The following is a 21,244-nucleotide window of genomic DNA, read 5'->3' on the forward strand; positions in this document are numbered from 1 at the left end:
GGTCTTTAATAATTTTTGTCCCGATCTGGTAGTGGGTGTATCTGCTGTGGAGACGAAAGACATCATTTAGAATAGAATATATGTAATGAATAATATAATATCTATATGTAGAATGGATTGAGAGAAATATAATATGTATAATATCATCAAGTCGTTTTCTGTCTTTTCCCGCGTTCAAGAGCAACTCACTGCCGCCGCCGTGCTGATATAACCGCACGTCCGAGGAAGCGCGCGGTCTTGGCAAAGTTCAAAATAAATAATGGAAATCAAACAGAAAAATAATATGTAGGACCAGAGAATGGACACACACAGAAATAAGAGAGAGATCGATCATATCGAAACGGGTAAAGTAATAATAATCAGATTGATAGGAATGAAATCCACAAAAAAGAGTGTTGCACTCTTCCGTATAGCTATAGGCCCTAATAATAAGACATCTAATAGACGGACAACGAGAGAATTAAGAGAGACAGAGAGAGAGAGATAGACGGAATGCTGAAGAAGGTGGTATATAATGCTCGACCGTTGCCGTCACCATCGTCCACCACCGGAGATAATGGATTACACATGTATACACAAGGAATGTTTCAGCTTCGAAAGAGATCAAAACGAAAACAAGATGAGGTGGGACAGCGATAATTGATACAACCAACAAATCGAGAGATAAATATATATAACTTTTTGAATTGTCACACACTGTCAATAGAATCTATCATTTCCCTCTTTTTTGTCATATTAGCCATATTGTACTTGTTCGTGTAATAGTCATTTAATATATTATATTTATGTATATATGTATAAGAAGATATCGGGGGGGGGGATATTGGTTCACATATGAGGAAACGTCAGTGATATATATCTTGTGTTGCACTAAACACAATCGAACGTGTGAGTCTTGTGTGTGTGTGTGTGGGTGGGTGGACTGCGGGACACGATTGACCCAGGGGCAATTTCATTCAAAGGAAAACGACGTGTGGGGTCTGTTTTTCTTTTTGTCTTATTCGACCTGGTGCAGGGCGGACGTGCGTGTCACGTTGACGGCCATGCCACTGTGTGTGTCTCTATAGGAAATGCGTAGGCGATGCCGTGGAGTGTGTGGGTGTGTGTGTGTGTGGGTGTCGGGGAATAAGATGGGGGAGCGTGTGTGTGTGTAGACCGAGGAGAGGAAGACGTGATTCGCGGTCGTCAGTGGAGTGAAAAGGGAAAAGAAAGGGCATTCCCTTCTTGTTCCTTGTTCATGATCCAACTGACGGGCTCTTCTCTTTTCTTTTTTTGTTTTTGTTTTTCCTGACTGAAAGAACGGAGCTCATTCAACCGAGCTGCCTGTGTTCCAATATCACCGAGTTTGTCTTGTTGATTTGTCCGACAGATAGAGATCGCGATCCTCTAACTCAATTTAAGCTCTGATCTTATCTAACGAATGGATCTGCTTGTTGAGCAGCGAATCCGGAGAAGGCGCCACAAAACGTTTGGCTCGGTTGTTGTTTTCATCGTCCCAATCACGCTCGATATCGTCGCCGGGAGATTTCTGGGGAAAAAAAAAATAAAATGTTAGAATAAACGGCAGGTTCAATACTACTGATTTTCTCCGCTTTTTTCTTTTTTTCTTTGATTCTTTTGCCAGTCTCTGCTCAGTCGGATGGAATAAAGGATTGTTTTTGATTACCTGGAGGCGATTGCGCATGTTCATGAGCCGCTGGATCGTGTGATAGATGTTGCCGTCCTCCTCTTGGACGTCCTTTTTGGCTGCCGATGGAGTTGTTGTCGTCGTAGTGGTGGTACTCGACATCTGCTGCTGAGGCTGCGGTTGTCTTTGTGGAGTGGGCGGTCTCAACAAGGGCTCTTCTTTCTGCCCTTGTTGACTCTGGGGAGCCACAGTAGCCGAAGACGTCGTCGTTGTCGTCGCCGTCGTCACGGGAGCCTCCGTTCTGGGCGTCGACTTCACCGCCGACTGGGCGCCCGCCGATGGGGCGCTTTTCTTTTGGATTTCCCGCAGGGCTATCGGTCGACGCTGTTGCTTCTGCTGGTTCAGAAGCAGATGCAACTGTCTGGCAGCTTCTTCGTCGTTGTCCACGTCGTAATTGTTGCTGCTGTCGTCCGACTCGCTCTCAGCGTCCTCCGACTCGCCGTTACTCCAATAGTCGCCGTATTGGCTGTCCACTTCGGCCTCGCTCTCGGCCTCGCTCGGCTGCTGCTGGAAGTACCGCTGGACGTACTTTTCAAAGTTGACGACGTCCTGGTGGCTGATTGGCTGGTCGTAATAGTCGGATGCCATGGCCGTGAGACCGTCGTCAAAGTTGACGCTGTCGTCGTCCATGGACGAGTCGTAGAAAGAGGCTAGCGACGATCGTTTGATCGAGTTGAAAGGCCCTCGTCCTCGCATCAGCAGAGCGTTGTTGTAAAGTTCGTTGTTGTACAACTCGTCAGTCGGACTGGCCACCATCGGGTAGCTGTTTGGCAGAGGTTCGCTCAGGTAGCGATGCGGAACTCCGTAGACGAGCGGCTGTTGCGACTGAGGCAGTTGCTGGGCTTGCGGCTGGTAGGACGGCGTCAAATCGTCCATGGCGTTGGGGTGGCGGTCGGCCAGGTAACCGTAAGTTTCCGTTCCGTCGTCCCAGGGACTGAGAGGGTTGCCAGCGGCTCTCCAGGCCGGTTGTTGGGCGAACGCTTTGGGTTGTTGTTGTTGAATCTGGCGGTTACGCCCAGACGAAAACATCATGTTGGGGATGAAAGCCGCTCGGCAAGCGACGACGGCCAACATCAACATCATCAGGTGGGTTGACAAATGCATCTGTTACACCCAATTATAATCCATCACATTCCATTCGCAATAATCATAAAATCCCTAATTGTATAGTGGCAGGCAATTCAAACAATTGTGAGTAGCAGTACTGACCTTTAGCGCGTGGGCGTGAGTGAGTGTATAGACTGGTGGGGGTAGTTCTGTTGCGTCAACCAAGATCGCACAGGGCGAACGAACGGCTGTCGAGGATTAAAATATCGAGTGTGCTGTGATGAGACACGGAAACGAGACTGAGATGTGAATCGGGTTGGCGCTGCGGGGTCGGTTTTATAGACGCCGTCGTGACGTCAAACGCGGAGAGCGACGTACATACAACGGCGCTAGCGCTACTGCACCGAATCTGGGAGGGGTTACAACACGGGCGAATAAACGGGGCGGGTGCAGACAAGTTGGGGCTTCTTATTTTTTTCTCTAGCCGGTTTCATAGGAGAGCTGCTGCTGGCTCTGGCTGTATGTGTGTAGCACAAACAACCTGCTGCCCACCCACGCAACTCAATGAAATAAGAGACGAGAGAGAGAGAGAGGGAGCAAGCGCGATCCTCCCTCTGTGCTGCCGATCCTCTTTGGCTGTTTCCACATCAGTCTTGACTATTATTATTATACACGGGCCCAATGTCTACCGGTTAGAGTAGACGATACACATGAATGTGCTTTTCTTTCTCAGGCTTTTATTTTTTTTCATACTGCTGCTGAGTTGGCGCTTCGTTTTGATCCTGTCATGGATGCCAATACTGCCGCATTCTTTATCTGTAGCCTACATTAAACATTGTCCGTCTCCTCTTCTTTTTGTTTCCTTCTCCTGGAAAGTTTTTATTGACTGGCCTCTGTTGTCGAGGATCTCATGTCCAATTGGCGTTTCCATTCACGTGCCTCCTGTCAAAAAGTTGGGTTCGGCATTAGCAGTCGGATCGCGCTGGCGACAGCATTCAGTTTGACATTTCAGACCAATAAACAGTCTATAAGTTTTCGGCTCATGGAAAGATTCGATCCTGTTTCCTATTACACACACGGCCGAAATGAGAAGAAATTGGGCCCGAAGAATTCAATTATCTCCGCGTACGCTTCCGGCCGAATGTGTGGTAAAGTCAAAATGTATCATTTCTTTCTTTCTTCGGTCCTTTATGTGTAGTTCTATTATTACTGCGTCGTTTCTATCCGAGTAGATATAAACACGGTAAATACAGATAGATAGAGGTTCCCTTGCTTTTAAATCTATCCTAATACATATACGTGCACACTGTATTATAGTACTACACGACTGCTGTGCAGGGAGAGCAGATATAAATAGAGAATGGGTTTTTCGGTGATGTATTGATCGCCGGCTGTGCGCGCACGGCCTTTTTTTTTTTCGCCCCCCATTTTCTAGATCTCTTTTTTTCCCTCGACTGGGTTTCCGTCTACATGCTCACACGAATTCTCGTTTTGCGAATCACGGAAGGGAAGAGAGAGACAGACAGTATAGACATACACACAGTGAGAAAAGAAAGAAAAAAATAATAGGAATAAAAATAATGTCAACGGATATTTATTCAGTTATGCCCCGCGCCATTCAGAATCACGAAAAGTAAATGTATAGATACAAAACCGTAATCCGTTGGGTGACGCAAGCTTGTATTCGATTCATGAATGTGATTCCACATAATATCTAGGAAACACTATAAACATCACCAATAAGTCGAAGACGTTTGTTTTAATTGACAATTCCAAATGATCCATCCAGCATAGGAGGGTATTTGTTCAACTTTTGGTTCTTCGTTATTCCGCTGTTTAGATTTGATGTTATATTCTTCTCGTTACTGTGATGGCAGAGATTATAACGTCATCATTCTCTTTCGGTTGGCGGGCCACCGGAGGGCAATTCTTCCTCATCCTTCTGGCCATTCATACAATATTATGAACATTATTTGATGGATCCATGTGCCTGTGGATATGTGGGGGGGGGGGGCGGAAGGATCTGGATACATAGTATAGTCGGTCGAGCTGAAATAATATTGATTTTACTTTGATATAAGATTGCGTGTCGGTGGTGGATATAACGTTTCGAAATATTGACGTTTCCGGCAGGAACGAGAGCATAACTAATACATTGTAATGGGCTACTATATTGGGTAAGGGAAAAAAATTCCCGCTGTCATGTCACTCGCAGCGACCGGCAAAGTATAACCCCCAAAACAACTCGTAAAAACATATGCCTATTTTTATACTAAACCCTTATCTACGTGGTAATACATCCACCATTTGAGAGTCTCGTCTTTCTCGCAAAATTCTAAAATTTTCTTTTCTTTAAAAAGAGGAATGGTTCGTAAACGACGCAATGCAATTTATGGTCATTTAGAGCACCCTCCCCCTCGTCACGAAAAGTACCCCTCTCCCCCTTTCAAGCAATTTTTTTCGAACCCCTCCCTTATATTAAAATACATTTTTGAATCAATATCTTGTTTTGATAACCCTCCCTCTTTCTTAAAAATAATTTTTTGTGACGTTCAATTTAATAGACCCAACCTCCTACACGAAAGTAGACGGAAATAGACTAGACAATTTGTCAGAGTTTGTAATTCCATTATCTCGATTGGAAAGAAAAAGAAAATTGATCCGAATCGAAAAGCCGCTTTCGTGCTACTTACAGCTATATATACAACAACAACACAAGTATCCGATACAATAGAGAGAGAGCCGTGTGCTGCCTAGTCTTGGGATATTCGGCTACTCACAAACACCACTCAGCAGCCAATTGAAGAATTAAAGGGGCTTTCTCTTGCGCACTTGTAATACACGTATCAATGTGAGGTATATAATAGCTGATATGGCCTATTGCGTTTTATCGACAGCCAACGTATATAAAAAAAACATAACCACTCGTGAAATGAAATTGTAACGCGGCACAGCAACAACGTGTTGGTTTCGTGTGTGGGCGTGATGCAATATCCCCGCCGCCAACGCGTCAATGATCTGCTCTGCCCTTTTGGCAACACACACACACACACACAGCGCATTCTGGGTTCGCTCAAGGGTTCGCTATTACAACAACAGAAGAAAAAGCCAAGCCAGACGGTTAGACACACACACATAGCGGACGGACAGCTATAAAAAAAAACGGAAAAGAAATGATTTCACAGCGTGTGGGATGATGTTTGGGCCAGCGGCGATCGATTGATGTTAGAAAATGTAATCTTGTTACGTTTCATTCTTTCATTGCTGAACGTTATATTATATACTGCAATTGATGAAACTCTAAAAAAAATGTTTGTAAAGAATTTTCACTAAAAAAATCTACCCACGCACTTGGAAACGACGTTGACCTTTTTCAATACTATACAAATGGCCAACCCACGGGAAGTGATTAGCGACTAGAGTGTAGGTGCGCGTTTAATTGCGTACGCACGGTTTATTAGAGATAAGAGGGCGGAATAGAAAAAGAGTCTCATCCGGGGAAATCCATTAGGAATGAATGGAAAATAGTGGGAGGCCATTAGTATACATATCCAAAGAGGATGATGGCAGCTTTTAGAGCTAGCACAACGAATACATGGCAGAGCAAATAGAGATTCAGCAGGGAAAAAAAGTTGAATGTATAAATCTGAATGATATGAACATAATCTTATCATCTCAACGCCCATCAATATATAAGGATGGAAATCATTTATTTGAATGATGATTTGATCGAACGCGTCTCCGGGATAAAATAGATTGGAGAATAAGCCCCGAAATTAAAGTTGACACACGGAGAGAAGATCTGGTGGCCATTGTTGTCCGTTGTCGGGGACGGAGGCAGCAGCAGCAGCCACGTGAGAGCCCAACAATTGATGGGCTCTATATATCTCACGTCATCGGGGGTTCGCTCATGAAGAAATATCACGCCTGCAAGTAGAGCAGAGCAGCAGAAACGGCAATAAATATCAAAGACGACAGTCAGTTTAAATACACAGAGGAAGACACCCACACGCTCAGCGGCTAAAAGTCTATCAATCAGTCGGTTTGCGGCTTCAGCGGGAAATCTTTTGGGCTTTTAGATTTGCATCTCTATATTCAAAAAGAGCAAGTTTTATGCTCTGTCTTTGTAATAAAATATTTTCACGGCAGGCTACAATGCTACATCCTTTTATCCGTAGAGCGCGTAATTGTTTCTAAGAAACTGGGTTTTATACTCTAGAAGGTTTCCAACCCACACAGCTCTTATTAGCGTTACCTGTACAACTCTTCTTTTGTTCAACTTATATAACCACACTCGTGGCCGGTACATCAACTTCCTCTTTCAGTGTTGCTGGATCACGAGGACGTCCATGTGAAGATGTAGTCGTGTATTAGGCCATACTACTTTTACGGAATAAAAACAGGGAAATAATCCCGAATTAGTTTACCTGGAAACCAAAATTCTTTGGAAAAACTCGGCAGAAACAGTGCTGATTAATTTGTTGATGAAACGGTGCACCACCAGCCGGTTTAATGAGACGCTAGTTTCCATGAAAAATTAAAAATCGGTTGTGAAAGCTTGAAATTCTAACACGAACAATATTCATATTTCATTTCATGACTTGTGTATATGGAAATTTTTCCCTCCAAGCAGTTTGGATTTAGGGAGAGGGGTCGATTTTTAATTTCTATCGATATCTTAAATCATGACTAATTAGAAGATTAGTGTCGTCTGCTTTCAATCCTTTCATTTTGTTTCACAGTTTCGAAACAGAACAAAGTTGAGACGAAAAGAAAATGGAACGATAACTTTTTGTAAGCATATATGTGGCTGCACGAAAAATAGCACAAGAATACAAAATTGTGGTCGGCGTTTGAACTCTGGTGTCGCGTTCTCCATGCTCTCCACTCCATGCTGTCTGGCAGGTAAATAAAACTAAAATACAAATGCAATGATCGTAGGAGCTTAAATAGAAGAATAAAACCTGTTCAAGATTTGTGAAATGTTAGTTTTGACTAGCATTTATCATGCAAGCCCCCTGTCCATGCACGGCAATTTCCAATTTGTTTGCACTGTAACTTCTCCTTTGTGCAGATTTGAGGCCAGAGCCAGCCACCGTAACAACAAGTTATGTAAGTTTTGTTGTGCTGGTATTTTACCAAATCACCCTTTTTCGTCATTCAACTTTCTGCACATATGGAGCACTTGTGGATGACTTGCTGTACTTCCCAGGCTTAAAGGTAGGAAAAATTCATAGTTCTTTTTGTTTTCTCTTCTCCGTTTGTCTTTACTGCAGTCAGGTTTTTTTTTTTTTTTTTTTTTTTTTTTTTTTTTATAATAAATAACCAATAGAAGTGGTTGCTTATTTGTAAAATTAACGACTTTAGATCAGGCTTGTTTTTGTACAGTACCTCACAGTTGTGAGTCACAACTTTGTGGATAAACAATCAAATTCGAAAATTTGTTATCTTTAAACACTTAAAGCAAAGTGCAAAGTCTAGAGAAAATGTTCTGACCAACCAAGAGGGACCTTCTGTCCCACACCGACATACGATTCTTCTTCCTCAAAACCAAAATAGGAGAAATAGTTCTGTTTATTTCGCAATTTTTCGGGCTTTAGTCGTGCTGAATCGTTATTGCCGTTTCTCCAACAGCTGCGGCTCGGTGTCTTCGGGGGATGACCCAATTCGCAGAACTTTATATCCCAAGCTCGACGGATGTTGACGGGTGACGTCCGTCGTTATATACGACCCGACGTTGTCTTTCGTTCTTCCATTTCCTTTCACCGTCTTCCAATTGAGTTGGGTTTCTACGTGCTAATCAAATATATAGACGCGTTTGCCTATAGTGAACAAAAGAGGCGCTGCTTCTTGATTTTCACTTACGGCTTTTCCTTTATTCACGAAACTTTACTTTCTATTCCTCTAAAACAGCACTCGCACGCAAATTCGCTTCGTATTTTGACTCGAGACAAAAGTTAAGCCGTTTACGTCTTAATCACTCCCCGGATACTGGGAGTTATACTGTTTACACTAACGTCGACTCGAGGTCAATGGGTACGTATTCTTGATCAGATTATAAATCCATTTCCCTATGTCTACATAAAGAATCGGTGATTACTCCAGAGAGAAAGATATAGAAGCGTATAAATACCCATTTCGGTATAATCTTTTCATCTTTTCTAAAAGATTCTTAGTCCTCCCAAGTCCCATCAGACGACCCCCAAGTTCATTTATTGTGCCGTTCATCTTTCTTCTTGTGATGTCACTGCGGCAATCGTCTCCTTGCATCACATCCCGCGCATATACAGTACTTTTTCGCCCGTCGGGTCTGCCCATTCGCAATTCCCAGCTCGCATAGCTAGTCAGACGCCGCAGCAAAAATGAGCAGCAATTCATTAATCCTCCCCCCCTCCCCCTTCGTGTGATGTTTGCTGTGTCGCTTGTGTACATCCCCCGCTGGACTGTATTTATGACAGCTTTTCTAACTAGACGGGCCCAGCTTTAGGCAGCTTTCGCTGTGCATACCTGGGTGGTGGTGTGGCAGCGGAGATATTAAACGATATGTATCGTGATATGAAAAGTGAAAGAAAAAAAAAATATGTTAGAAGTAGTAGTTACTACGTACAGTACACGGTAGCGGACGTACACGGACGTAAAACTTAATTGCCTCAACTGGGTTTATATATGTAGAGCAGTTTGAAGGATGGCGGAAAAGAAAGGCGCCAAGGTCGACGTCTAATCAAATTTTGATGGGCGTCTTGTGGCTGTAAACAAAAAATAAACAGCCGCGCTCCTTAAACAGATTATGGCATTCTGAAGTGTAGATGAAGGAAAATTGCGCCCAACCAGAAAATAAGGAAACGAGCAGCACGGCCTTGGAAGAGAAAGACGATATTCTTTTTATTTTTGCAGTAAGTAGCTGAAACCTGAATAAAACACGTAGCTGCTATTAAATAATCCAAAAGTAATAGCTCAAAGAAAAACGCTGTATTTTCCAGATAGATCTAACGACTAGGAATATCTAGAAAATAGGCCAGTGTTAAAATGTTTGTTTTTTTGTGAAACGCAATAATTGAGGAAGCTCCCCCCGTTTGCGCGTTGAGTTCGGCGAGCCGTCAATTCAATCAAGTCCTCTTTTCAATCACTTAATACGATGGCGGGCGCGTGTATATATAAAAAGCCCTATACGACTATTAAAGAAAAAAGAGACGAGGGAAAAGCGCAGGCTAAATAAATGACGATGGAAGATGGTGCGGAATAATAACAACGATAGAAGGAGAGAGAGTCTCTGTTTGACGGCGTATATTTAGCCCTAGTCTATAGAGCTCTAATGCACCGTAGATAAATACATGCAAATTCAGGGCAGATAGTATAAATAGCCGGAAGTTAGATTTCAAACAAATGAGATAGACCCATTTTGGTGACAGAAGAAGAACGCACAAAAGGTTATTTTCGTCGGCCAAAGAGTGGTTTCAATGACGACACGTATTTTTCGTTAGGTTCTTTTGTAGTCGGACTCGACACATGGAACTTCTGGTTCCTCTCGTTTAAATATAGAGCAATTATTATTTAAAAAAAAAACGAGCTAAAAATAGTTTGTTTGAAAAAGAAAAGCAAAGTTTTTGTTGTGGGGAAACTCGGACGCCGAATAAAACATCAGATCAAAAGACGCTCAACAATGCAGGTGTTTCCATTCCCCTTGTTATTTATTATGAAGAATATACTGTATAGGTGGATGAGAGAGAGACTCGCTATCGCTTGTGGGCCCCGGTAGCAACAGGCGATTCGAAGTGTGTGTGTATATTTATACACACACGAAAATGTAGCCTTATAATAATAACCATGGCAACAAGAAACAGCCACAAAAAAGGAGCCACCCAACCACCCCCCCAAACAGACGAGTGTCGTTGTTTGCTAGTTACAGGTATTCCACCTCGTCTACCATATTCATACGCAACTTGAAACGGTGTAGTACACAACTCGACGGTATTACGTAGTATAGCTACATCGGCCATCCCGAATTGCGTGTAAACCTTTTCCAAGGATTACTTCTGCTATCCATTACCTAATAATACATTCTATTAAATTTGACTTGCTTTCGGTGCTCCTCGGCGGACACGAGAAAAAATAAAAGTAAAAAGTACAACCGAGTCTCTATAGCTATTGCGCGTTACATTCAAGTGGATTTTGTTATCTAAAAGCTTTCTTCTATATGAGAGGTTATTGATCCTCTCCTTGATGTTGCTTATAGCTGTTAGAGAGACTCTCTGCTGCCGTCGTTATTTCTTTTTTTTTCTTCTTCTTCCGTCGCTACTGCGCAGCCATCATTTCCGATCCGGCACAGTCGTATCCGCGTCCCGAGTCGTTCCGTATTACCGCGGCGCGCGCTATACCTAATAAAAGCCGAAAATTTCTACACGTGTAATATTCGGGTTTTTTTTTTTTTTTTTTTTTTTTTGCAGTTGCTCCGGCGTCGCAGCAGTTAATGCGATTTATGGCCGACTTGGCAAGCTTCGTCATTGCGCTAGACTTTTGTTGCCAAACTTCTGGCCTTTTCGTATTATGTTTACTTCTATATCTCGAAATTGAATTGGCTAAACTCTAAGGTCGGCTTACGAAAGTTTCTTTGTATAGTGACTTTATTGCTACACTATTATTATCATAACGACGTTAGCCAATAAGACCATCGTTTCAAGTGCAAGGCCCTTGTGCTTGTTCACCACCTCTTGTTCTCAAATTGGGAAATTGGAGTGCCCACGGCTGACTGTCTAAGAGTTTGATAGATCCACTGTAACTTCCAACCATCAGAGCTGCTGTCAACTCTTAAAAAAACTGACTGATTGAGATTCAAATTGGTTTCAGTTCCCAGCAGGAGCAAAGAAAAAAGAATATTTACATTTGCCTGGAAATTGATACCGGCGAGACATGCCACCGGTAGAAATGGCAATTGGTTTTGACGGGGTGATTTGGGGGGCATCATTTTTGTCTCATTTTAGATCGACTCAAACGTGTATCTGTAATAACGGGAGCGTTGCCATCTGTTCCACGCAAAGGTTGCCATCGCGATAGTCTAATTAGCTACTGGCAACTGTGATAGCCCAACAAACAGGTGATGATGACGCACGTTTTTCCCCTCTTCCTATCAAGTGACGTACGTACCTATAATCGAAGATGATACGAAATAAGTTGCCGATATAGGTCGACATATTTTTTTTGTCCAGCCATGATCCCAATTCTTTAATAACGTCCGGGCCGATGGTTTAGGCGCAAGTTAACCTAGATATTACGTGTCCACTCGGACGATTGCCCAAGTGTCGTATAGCGCAAATCGAAATGTGTGTAAATCTAGGACTAGCGTTTAATCTAATCACACATGTCGGTGATCCGTGAAAGCAATTTCGAGCAATTGGGGGCTTCACTGCGGATGTCAATTCCGGCCGGGGGGCGAAAGAAAAAAAAACAAAAAAAACAACCTATTTATAGATCAAATGTTGCACGTTCTTGACACAACTCGGGGATATAAAGGATCTGCATTATGTGTACACGGAATAGAACGTTAGTTTCCCCTGAGAGTATAGGGCCCTTGTTGCTGGCAAGGCTCCGCTGATCCCTCGGTCTCGTGTTGCACAGCAGCCGCACGGTCACGTTGGAACGGCAATCGTGATGACTCTGCGTGGGCTGGATGGTTAATATCTTGGGAGCCTGCGGATGATGAGAGAGCAAAGCTAAAGTCGCATTTACTTTTTTGTATACAGTTTGGTTTTATACTGCGTTGCCGATAGTCTCGGTCGGCTGGCTGCTGCATAATAAATGGCAGACGCGTGAGAGCGCCACGGGATCTAGACTCGCTCAAACTTGTGTATTCCAATCATAAATACATATCAAGAGCAAGCAGCTGAAAGAGCCCCTTTTCCCCCATGTACTAGACTAACTACAAAACTTGAGCAGAAAGATGAAAAGCTGCGTGACTCTCGTGTGTTTATTCAACTATGGACGGTTTCATCATCGCCGCAGTCAAATTTATAAAAGAGTTACAAATTTTCACGGGGTGATGATCGCTCTCTGCCGTCATCGGGAGCGATCAATAAAATCTTAATTGGTTTATTTCTCCAAAAAAAAAAGAAGAAGAAGAAGAAAAATAAAAGAATGGCGTCATGAAATGTTGACTTTTGTGAATCGAACTGATCTGGAAGGATTTGCACGGGAGACGAGACGATTTGTTGGTGAACAATGGGACTACAGTTGCCTCGTGGCAGATGCTGGCGTGGGAACATCGTTTCATTCATGCTCTCGGTGCTGTCGCCTCCATCCGCAGTGTATAGAGGAACGAGCCGCCAACAGTCGCGCATAGTGAACAGGGTGGAAGATAGAAAAACAAAATCCCGAGATTGACGTCATTGCACTCTGGAGAGCGGCGCTCAATACCGCCGTCGCCACCCGGAATATTCCTTGTACGTATAGACAACCTTATAAGGCCGTACAACATAACGCCACCCTCTGCTGATAGGGTGGAAATGCACCACCACCCCGTCGGCACGGCGACTACTGCGCGTCTTGTTGTTGTTTGCAGCTCATCGGCCGTCTCATTCATAAAAGAGAACTGCTGGATAGTTTCCAATATTCCCCAACTCTGACCGGCTAACTTATTCAGAAACTCTGGGCGCATTTTCCATCTTTATTGATGGCGACGATTATTTGCTGTGTGCTGTGTGTGTGTGTGTGTGTCATGTCCTTGAGCAGACGGAATTCTTTTTGACGGACGGCAGAATCGATACACACAAACACACACGTCACCGGTGGGTACTGATGACATGGGACAGATTTCTATTTATGGACCGTACTGATTGTCTCCGCTTCGATCCGTGGCATCAGCACGAAAACTTTTTTTTAATTTTTATTGACATTTGCTTCGTATTATTGCTCGGGAGGAGAATTCGACACACACACACACTACGGCCCTGTTAATGAGTGTGGTGACATTCGAGTCGCTACTTTTAATTAACACGGCCCTGATGGAGTTTAGACATGGCCGTAGGAGAAAAAAAAAGAGAAACCCCGACAGCCAAAGAGGCTCATTGCACAAGTTGAAAGAGTAATTAAAGGTCTTCCAGGGAGAAAACCCCGAAATGTTGCAATCTGTGAGCAGAATGGCGTCGTTCATAAAAATTCGATGGGCCTCGGAGTCTATTGTGAAGGAGAATTCCACGAAAAACTTGTTCCTCGCCATTAATAAGCCAAGCCGGCGAAGTACGTATATCTCTCTCAAATCCCCTGAATATTCAAGCAACTCCCGCACGAGATTTGATGCTGATGGTCATAAATTTCTAGCTCAGGCCAAGTCTAGACTGTTAGATTTTTGGTTGGTTTTTTGTTTTGGTCCCGGCAAAGTTTTCGGCGATGGAATAATAAAAAAAGAGAGAGACACACAAGTCGTTTGGAATTGTCATATTATATCTGAGACTGTGCTTGATGTGCGTTATGGCTTACACCCCACGGATTTGGCCATCATTTTCCCTCCGCTCTCTGGCTCTAAGCGCAGAGGCTTCGATAAGACGAGAGAGATAAGGATAGACGTCAGAGACGACCAACGATCGCGGGAAAGAAAAATATAAACCAGCGGGGGGGCATTGACGTCATACCAACCCGAGTGTATATTCTCCCTCGGCGGCGCGTCGAGGACCTCCACACGATCGATATAGGCCTCACTGCGAAGGAGATAAAGAAAAACTCTACATGGAATATTCGTGTTCGGAAGAGAGAGTCTTGAAGAGGGTCTTTTTCATTCACAAATCGACCAACCAATCCGCTTTCTTGTTCGTTCAACTCTTTTTTTTTTCTTTCTTTTATTCCTTTTTCCACTGGGCGTCCATGTTCTAGTTGGGCCCTGTTTCGATGTCTAAGCGCTTCAACGAACACATGATGTGTACGTACAGAGTCATGTACGCCGTATTATATTGGGCGAATAGAGCAGCAGCCATCAGCAGTATGCACTTTTGGTGGCTAAACCACTTGGTTGTTTGATCCTTTTTGTACCAATCAACTCGTTTTGAGTGACCCGACGACGTATAGCGCCGAGCGTTTATAGTGGCATTCAACCCTCTCTTTGACAGCGACAATGCCCGACGCGACACCTTCGCTCTTTCATCGCTCGTTTTTATATTATTATTTGTGCGAATTTCTATAGATCATGGCGGTTCCCCCTTCACCTTTTATCATTGGCATAGAAAGAAAAAGAAAAAGAAAACTTTTTTACAACGACGACAACTCTTTGCCCAGCAAATCGCATCAATTTGGAACGACGACAGACGGACTAGTATTCGACGTGTTTCGCCAAGTACAATAGACGCCTCTCTTAGCCAATAGAGTCTTTTCTTCGCTCCTCCGCTGGAAGCGGTGATTTTGGGCGAGCGGAGAGACAACTGGATTCGACGAATTTCAATTTGGTAAGCAAATCTGCTGTTATGGCAACTTGCAAGTCAAGTAGATTTCCATCGAAAAAAAAAAAATTTGTTTTTTCAATTCAAAACGGACGAAAGTTTTATCCCGCGCGGGTGGTTGTTGTCGGGAGAAAAGAGAGACGGGCGACGCTTGCGCGGGAAACAAAAGCGCCACGACGTCAAAGAGGGCGGGACGGAAAAGAGGAACCCGTCGGGAAAAAATCGATGGGCGCGGAAGGGTGGCGGCCATGTTGAATCCGCCAGAGAGCCCCGTCTTTGTGCCGTGCAAGTCGTCCAGCCCGTAGAGAACGAGAACCAGCACGGCCGTTTCGTGAATCGACCAAAGACTCATCACATCACTGTGTACGGTTGGCTTTCTTTTTTCGGCAGCTCATTTCACTCAGTCCATTTTCATTCCATTTCTAATTAAGGTTAATTCATTCAACGAACGGCGGCCAGACATATCTACAATGCTGATTACTACCGTTACCCGCAGGTAAGCAAATCATTTTGGCCATTTTAGTTTGTAACATCGAATGGGCTATGTGTGGGTGTGTGTGTGTGGCCATGTTTGTTTGACTCAACCGGATTCACAAGGTGGTCGTTTTTGGGTCTGTAAATCTGTTTGATAACTGCTCAGAATGTATGATGATGTCGATTGATTTCATTTCATTTGTGATTTGAATTTGATCCGAGTTTAGACGATCAGCAACAGGTCGGATGGTTTCTCTGCTATTCCTGAGCTGCGTCGTCGCCTTGGCCACGGCTTTCCGCTCTCACCAGGTATAAAAATTAATACGCACATCATCAATGGCCGACAGGTTCGAAAATCACCGAAAGATTTGACGGGCGATTAGTCACCACCACGTATATACCCAAATCTGGTCAATCTGATAACCTTCGTCCAATTCCCGTTGCTATGGTATCCACCCATAATCTATGTAACACATTCACTCGGCTATTCTATGGCTGTTAAACGAATTGTTGATGCCGTATTAGTCAACTGAATTGAAAATAATCCCAAAAGGATTTTGTTATTATCAATTTGTTATTATACAACGACGCAATGCTCGGATGTTGCTATAGGATACCATGCTCTCGGATGTCTACCTACGCGGAATCATGAATCACCTGGGCGACAAGATGTTGGCTGATGCTCCCGAAGGCTACCTCGATTATCCTTTGCCGAGGTTGTTTTCAAATTCAATTGCAATGATTGTTCTCTATACTAAATAATTCTCGACAACCACCCACTTTTTGTTTGTTGGATATTCTATATTCGTTTGGGGGTTGTTTGTCTGGCCGTATCCCAACAGCTACGAAGACATGATGATGGGCCCGTCGGTTACCAGCGAAACGGAGAGTGAAATGAAGGAATACGAGGAAGCTCCCGAAAGTCTGAACGAACCCCGCGAACGTCTAGGACTGGGCCTGTCACTGCGCGACCAGGAGTATCTCAAACACAGTTCGCTCTTCTCTCGTCAACAGGAAGATGATCAACCTCTCTCAGGTATATACATTCGATTCATTATTTTTCTCAATTATATACGTATCCCCCGAGTTCTGCATTAGACGGGGCGAAAAAGTTTCTACCCGCCGGAATAATTAACAAGTGGAAGGCAAAATAAAAAAGAAATTGGAAATTGTCAGAAATCGAATTTTGCCATCTCGTTAATTTCATGTTCCACTTTCTTGGCCTTTGATAAAAAAAAGTGAATAGGAGCTCGGGCCAAACTTTTGGGCGTTGTCAATGTCGCCTCTAATGAACTTCGGAATCACGTGTCCTTACCCCTCCAAAAGAGATCACATGTTTTAGATGAGAGAAGAATATTTCCCTTCCTTCTTGTTCCATCAATTTCCATGTCGTGATTGTATCAATAACGAAAGGCATTTACTTTTGATGCGCAGGTACGCCCACGGGTTCTGTCAAAGTCTCGACGCCGTCCAGCTCCTCCGGCAAGACCGAGAATGTTCTTCCGGCCTACTGCAATCCGCCTAATCCATGCCCCATTGGATACACTGGTAACAACTCGGTTATTAAGTCGCTGTATTAATTAGCTTAAGTGATATAAATTACATTGTTTGGCAGCCGAGGACGGATGCCTGGAGGAATTCGAGAACACGGCCGCCTTCAGTCGCGAATATCAGGCGGCACAGGATTGCATGTGCGACACCGAACATATGGCAAGTTGGGATTATTACTACATTGCCAGGAGTTTTATTACATTGGTTAATTGATGTCTTCTTTATTTCTTATGTAGTTTGATTGTCCCGCTTCGTCGCTGAACCATAAAAACGACAAGAACCGCGCCACGGCCAACATGGTCGACACGGCCATCCGCAAAATCATGTCCGATTTCCAGGTAGACCAAAGTTTCTATGTAATTACGATGGCGTCATCTTGGAAAACACGTTTTTTATTCGGTTATTAAGGGGGAACACAAGTCACTGGTGTCCAAGAAATTCTTTGCAGACAAGGTGAGTTGTCGTCTTCATTCAAATTCATCAAATTAGTTTCCTATTTATTCTTTGATTTTGATTTGTTTTTGCTACATTTCGGTTTTTATTTTCATCTCGTCAATTCTGTTTCGTTGTTCCGTTTGGATTTTTGATTGCCGTGGGAAAATCAAAAGTATTATGACGAATTGACGGGTTTGAAAAAACGCGCTCACAAAGCCGTCGAAATGGCCGGTGCCGATAATCAATCAACCGTAAGTGAATTCGTCTCTTTCTGTTATTAGAACATTGATTTGTATCTATTATTTTATTTCACGATTGCAAAAAGGGGGAATTTGTACCAAATAATTGTTTTTAGATATTTTACAAAATAGTAAAGGCCAAATGTTTTTATTTTATTTATCCTCCCTAGAGCGAAAATCCTTACCTGCAGGGAGACAAGTTGCCAATTGCAGCCAAGAAAGGCAACCGGGTCGTTGCCTAAACGCCAAGAATCCAGCAAATGTTATCCGGCGGATCATCTTTTTTTTAAACGCAACATCTTTCTTCTTGAACCTGAAAGAAAAAACACACGGTCTCGTTAATACATTCGCATTTGTTTTTATGTTCCATTCTTTGATTTGCCCAGATAAAATTTCCAATTTGTTTTTATCGCAGTTTCTCGTTAAACGCATCACAAATCATCTGGTCGACAAATTCTAAAATCTCTTTTGAATTCTTTCTTGAAGGGCTTTATTACCAGCTAATTGTTACTGAACTACTAACTAATAACTATATAACACCCCCCCTCAAATGTATCGATATTGACTGTTTGTTGTCATTTCCCTTATTATTCTATATCATTATATAATAACTATATATCATTATTACCCTGCCCAAAACCATCAAACAAAACTTAACTGTTACGATTCATATCGCGCAAATATGGTTACAGCTTGCCAGACGACACAAATGGGGAAGGATTTATTGGTCTCGAAAAGAAACTAGAAAAAAGGAAATCAAATACACGCGGATTATATCGAAAGATGTTGTCCTGCTGTTGTTTACTGACTAATTTGAACATTGTTGTCCTGCGAGCCCTTTCACGGATGGAAGAACGGGAATTGAATTTTCTCTTTTTATTTTTATTTTGTTTTAGGCAGCCTCTAACCAATTACAGGAGGATGCATCCGAAATAATTGGCAAATCGAATGAAACAGCAACAACAACAACAACAGACGAAAACTAAGGGAAATTAATTGGATTTGCCATAAAAGTCAATTATTTCGGCGATTGACTTGCAGCACGAAAACAAAGTTACGTCCGCGTTCTCTTTTAAGAGCAGAGATACTACAGCCGGATCTGCCGGCGGCCGGTTTCGCATCGACACACGTACGCACATTCTTATGTTATTTTTGTGTTGTTGTTTTCAAACTAAATTTATTCTTATATAGGAAAAAAAGAAAACTACGAGCAGGAGGAGGACTATACGGTCTGACGCATCAGCGCGACCGGCGCCTGTCGCCCGTCACTTTTTTTTTTCTCTTTCTTTTCTTTCGGGCTTGTCCAGCATATGCATTTAGCATATCCACCATACTATTTATCCATGGTAAAAAGAAAAAGAAAAAAAAAATTATTATAATAAAGAAAAAAAAAATGTTTTTTTTTCTTTCTTTCTTTTTCCTTTTAATGCATGTACACACACAGAGAGAGCAACATGTACATATCGTATATATACCGCCCAACACAAGTACCTAACGAATTCACCTGGGGGATATACGCGACGACGTCTTTCTTCTTCTTCTTCTTCTTCTTCTTCTCACACACGGTTGACTGCCTCCTCTTTTTATTTTTCTTTCCTGCCCACCACCACCACCCCACTCTAGGAGCAGCCCTCCCGGTCTAGACAGTGAGGGCTCCTATACGTTGGCGACTCTTTGTATAGATGTGTGTTTTGTGGACTGTGAAGACGAGAGAGAGAGAGAGCACGCGGTAGCCGAAGAAGAAGAAGAAGAAGAAGAAGAAGTAGTAGTAGATGTATAGCAGCCACAAAGTGTGTAGACGTGTTATTGTACCATGCTGTGTATATATACGCTCGTGGATCATCCCAGTGGCAAGTTCAGTTGAACCAAAACCGCCAAACCAGTGTCATGTTGGCCACACTTACTCGGCGACTCTTTTGAAACCAAATTCACACGATCGTCGACTTATCGTATCACAAGACACACGCACACACAACTCCGTTTCATCATCTCCGAACCAGTTTCTAGATTTGAAATCTTTCCAAATTATTCAACAAAAGTGGTGGCCATGATTCGAATTGTTGTTCTACTCGTGTCCGTCGTCCTGCTCGTCGGCTGTTTGTTCGATCCGGCGTCGGGACAGGAGCTCAGACAGCACCGGCATCACCACGGGGGTCGATCGCGGACGTCGACGGCCGCTCCGCCGGCCATCACGGACGAGGAGAAGCTGAACGCGACGGAAACGGCGAAAAACCTGTTGCAGACGAGCCCCAAAGACGCTCTGATCGTGACGAAGCGGCGCTTTTTGCGCAAGGATTGGTGCCAGTCGCAGCCGCTCATCCAGCGGATCGGCCAGGATCAATGTCTCAGCGCCACGGTCCTCAATCGCTTCTGCTACGGCCAGTGCAATTCGTTTTTCATCCCCAAGAATCAGCTGAAGGAGGACGACGGAACGGATCGGCAAGTGGCCAGGGGAGAAGGAGACGAGGCGGCCGGGGCCGTCCTCGGCGGAGCAGGTATCGCCGCAACCGCCAAAGCCTTCCGGTCTTGCGCCGTCTGCCAGCCAAAGAAGACCAGTTGGGTCACTGTCACTCTCAAATGTCCCTCGCTGGTGCCCAACATCCGCCGGAGACGAGTCCTCATCATCAACCAGTGCCGATGCATGCAGCCGGAATCCTCTTCTTGAATTTGTCCATTTCATTCCGGAATTATTGTCTCTTTGCTGCCAAATTTTTTATATTTGTAAATTATACTATTTACCCGAGCCTATAATTCAAACATCGAAAACCCACACGGGATTTATTAAAAGCCCGCCAACCGTCCGCCGTCGTTTCATTCCGCTTTTATCCCCCACCCCCCGTTTATTTGTTGTTGATGAGAAATCGAATTGAATAATTTTTATTTCGTGTTCCTCGAAATTGTATTGTAAATTATACATAATGAATAATTCTGTACGTATTATACGAGATATTAATAGAAGCAATAATGTACATTTTTCGAGAGAGAGAGAAGAGTTTGCCCTTTATTGTGTTGGGCCAGTCGACAGTTGACAGGACGCACGGGCACACAGACACGGAGATGAGCGCTGAAAGGGAATTGTGCGTGTCTCATGAGGAGTCGACTGCGCTGCTTGCATTGGCGCCATGTCGCTGCTAGTTGTAACAACTTGTCTATAGACACAATGATAACAATGGAGCCGTCTTTTTTCTTCTTCTTCTTCTTCTTCTTCGACTTGTTTGGTCGTCTTGTCTAGCGGCTCCTGCCATCCTCAGCGTTCACTCTTCTTCACCTTGCAAGGGCCTTATTAGTTGACGAAATAAATCTACCGCTGCTATAACTCTTTTTTTCCTTTTCCTTTTCCTTTCCTTTCCTACCTTGAAACCCAAAAATGATGAAAGAGACGGGCGCAAACG

General features: G+C 43.5%; 3 protein-coding genes across 4 annotated transcripts; 2 read left to right on the plus strand and 1 right to left on the minus strand.

Annotated features, from left to right (window-relative positions):
- Positions 1 to 749: 749 nt before the first annotated feature.
- Positions 750 to 3,029, minus strand: LOC124352500. Its single transcript, XM_046802028.1, has 3 exons — positions 2,897 to 3,029; positions 1,667 to 2,791; positions 750 to 1,528 (listed from the first exon to the last, which is right to left on the minus strand). The coding sequence occupies exons 2-3, from the start codon at positions 2,789 to 2,791 to the stop codon at positions 1,397 to 1,399; spliced, it is 1,257 nt and encodes a 418-aa protein (XP_046657984.1). The 5' UTR covers positions 2,897 to 3,029; the 3' UTR covers positions 750 to 1,396.
- A 12,367-nt stretch (positions 3,030 to 15,396) lies between these two features.
- LOC124352549 lies at positions 15,397 to 18,634 on the plus strand. Of its 2 annotated transcripts, XM_046802082.1 has the most exons (11): positions 15,397 to 15,516; positions 15,585 to 15,649; positions 15,855 to 15,936; positions 16,240 to 16,343; positions 16,470 to 16,663; positions 17,062 to 17,175; positions 17,243 to 17,337; positions 17,415 to 17,516; positions 17,587 to 17,631; positions 17,787 to 17,864; positions 18,023 to 18,634. In XM_046802082.1, exons 2-11 carry the CDS (start codon positions 15,624 to 15,626, stop codon positions 18,092 to 18,094), a joined length of 912 nt encoding a protein of 303 aa, XP_046658038.1. In that variant the 5' UTR covers positions 15,397 to 15,516; positions 15,585 to 15,623; the 3' UTR covers positions 18,095 to 18,634. The 2 variants fall into 2 exon arrangements, with proteins under 2 accessions (XP_046658038.1, XP_046658039.1); XM_046802083.1 differs by lacking the exon at positions 17,787 to 17,864.
- Positions 18,635 to 19,899: 1,265 nt separating this feature from the next.
- Positions 19,900 to 20,517, plus strand: LOC124311975 (gremlin-2-like). Its single transcript, XM_046776344.1, has one exon. It carries the CDS (start codon positions 19,900 to 19,902, stop codon positions 20,515 to 20,517), a length of 618 nt encoding a protein of 205 aa, XP_046632300.1.
- The last annotated feature ends 727 nt before the right edge of the window (positions 20,518 to 21,244 follow it).

Source organism: Daphnia pulicaria, chromosome 8 (assembly GCF_021234035.1).
Source record: "Daphnia pulicaria isolate SC F1-1A chromosome 8, SC_F0-13Bv2, whole genome shotgun sequence".
Classification (NCBI taxonomy): Eukaryota; Metazoa; Arthropoda; class Branchiopoda; order Diplostraca; family Daphniidae; genus Daphnia; species Daphnia pulicaria.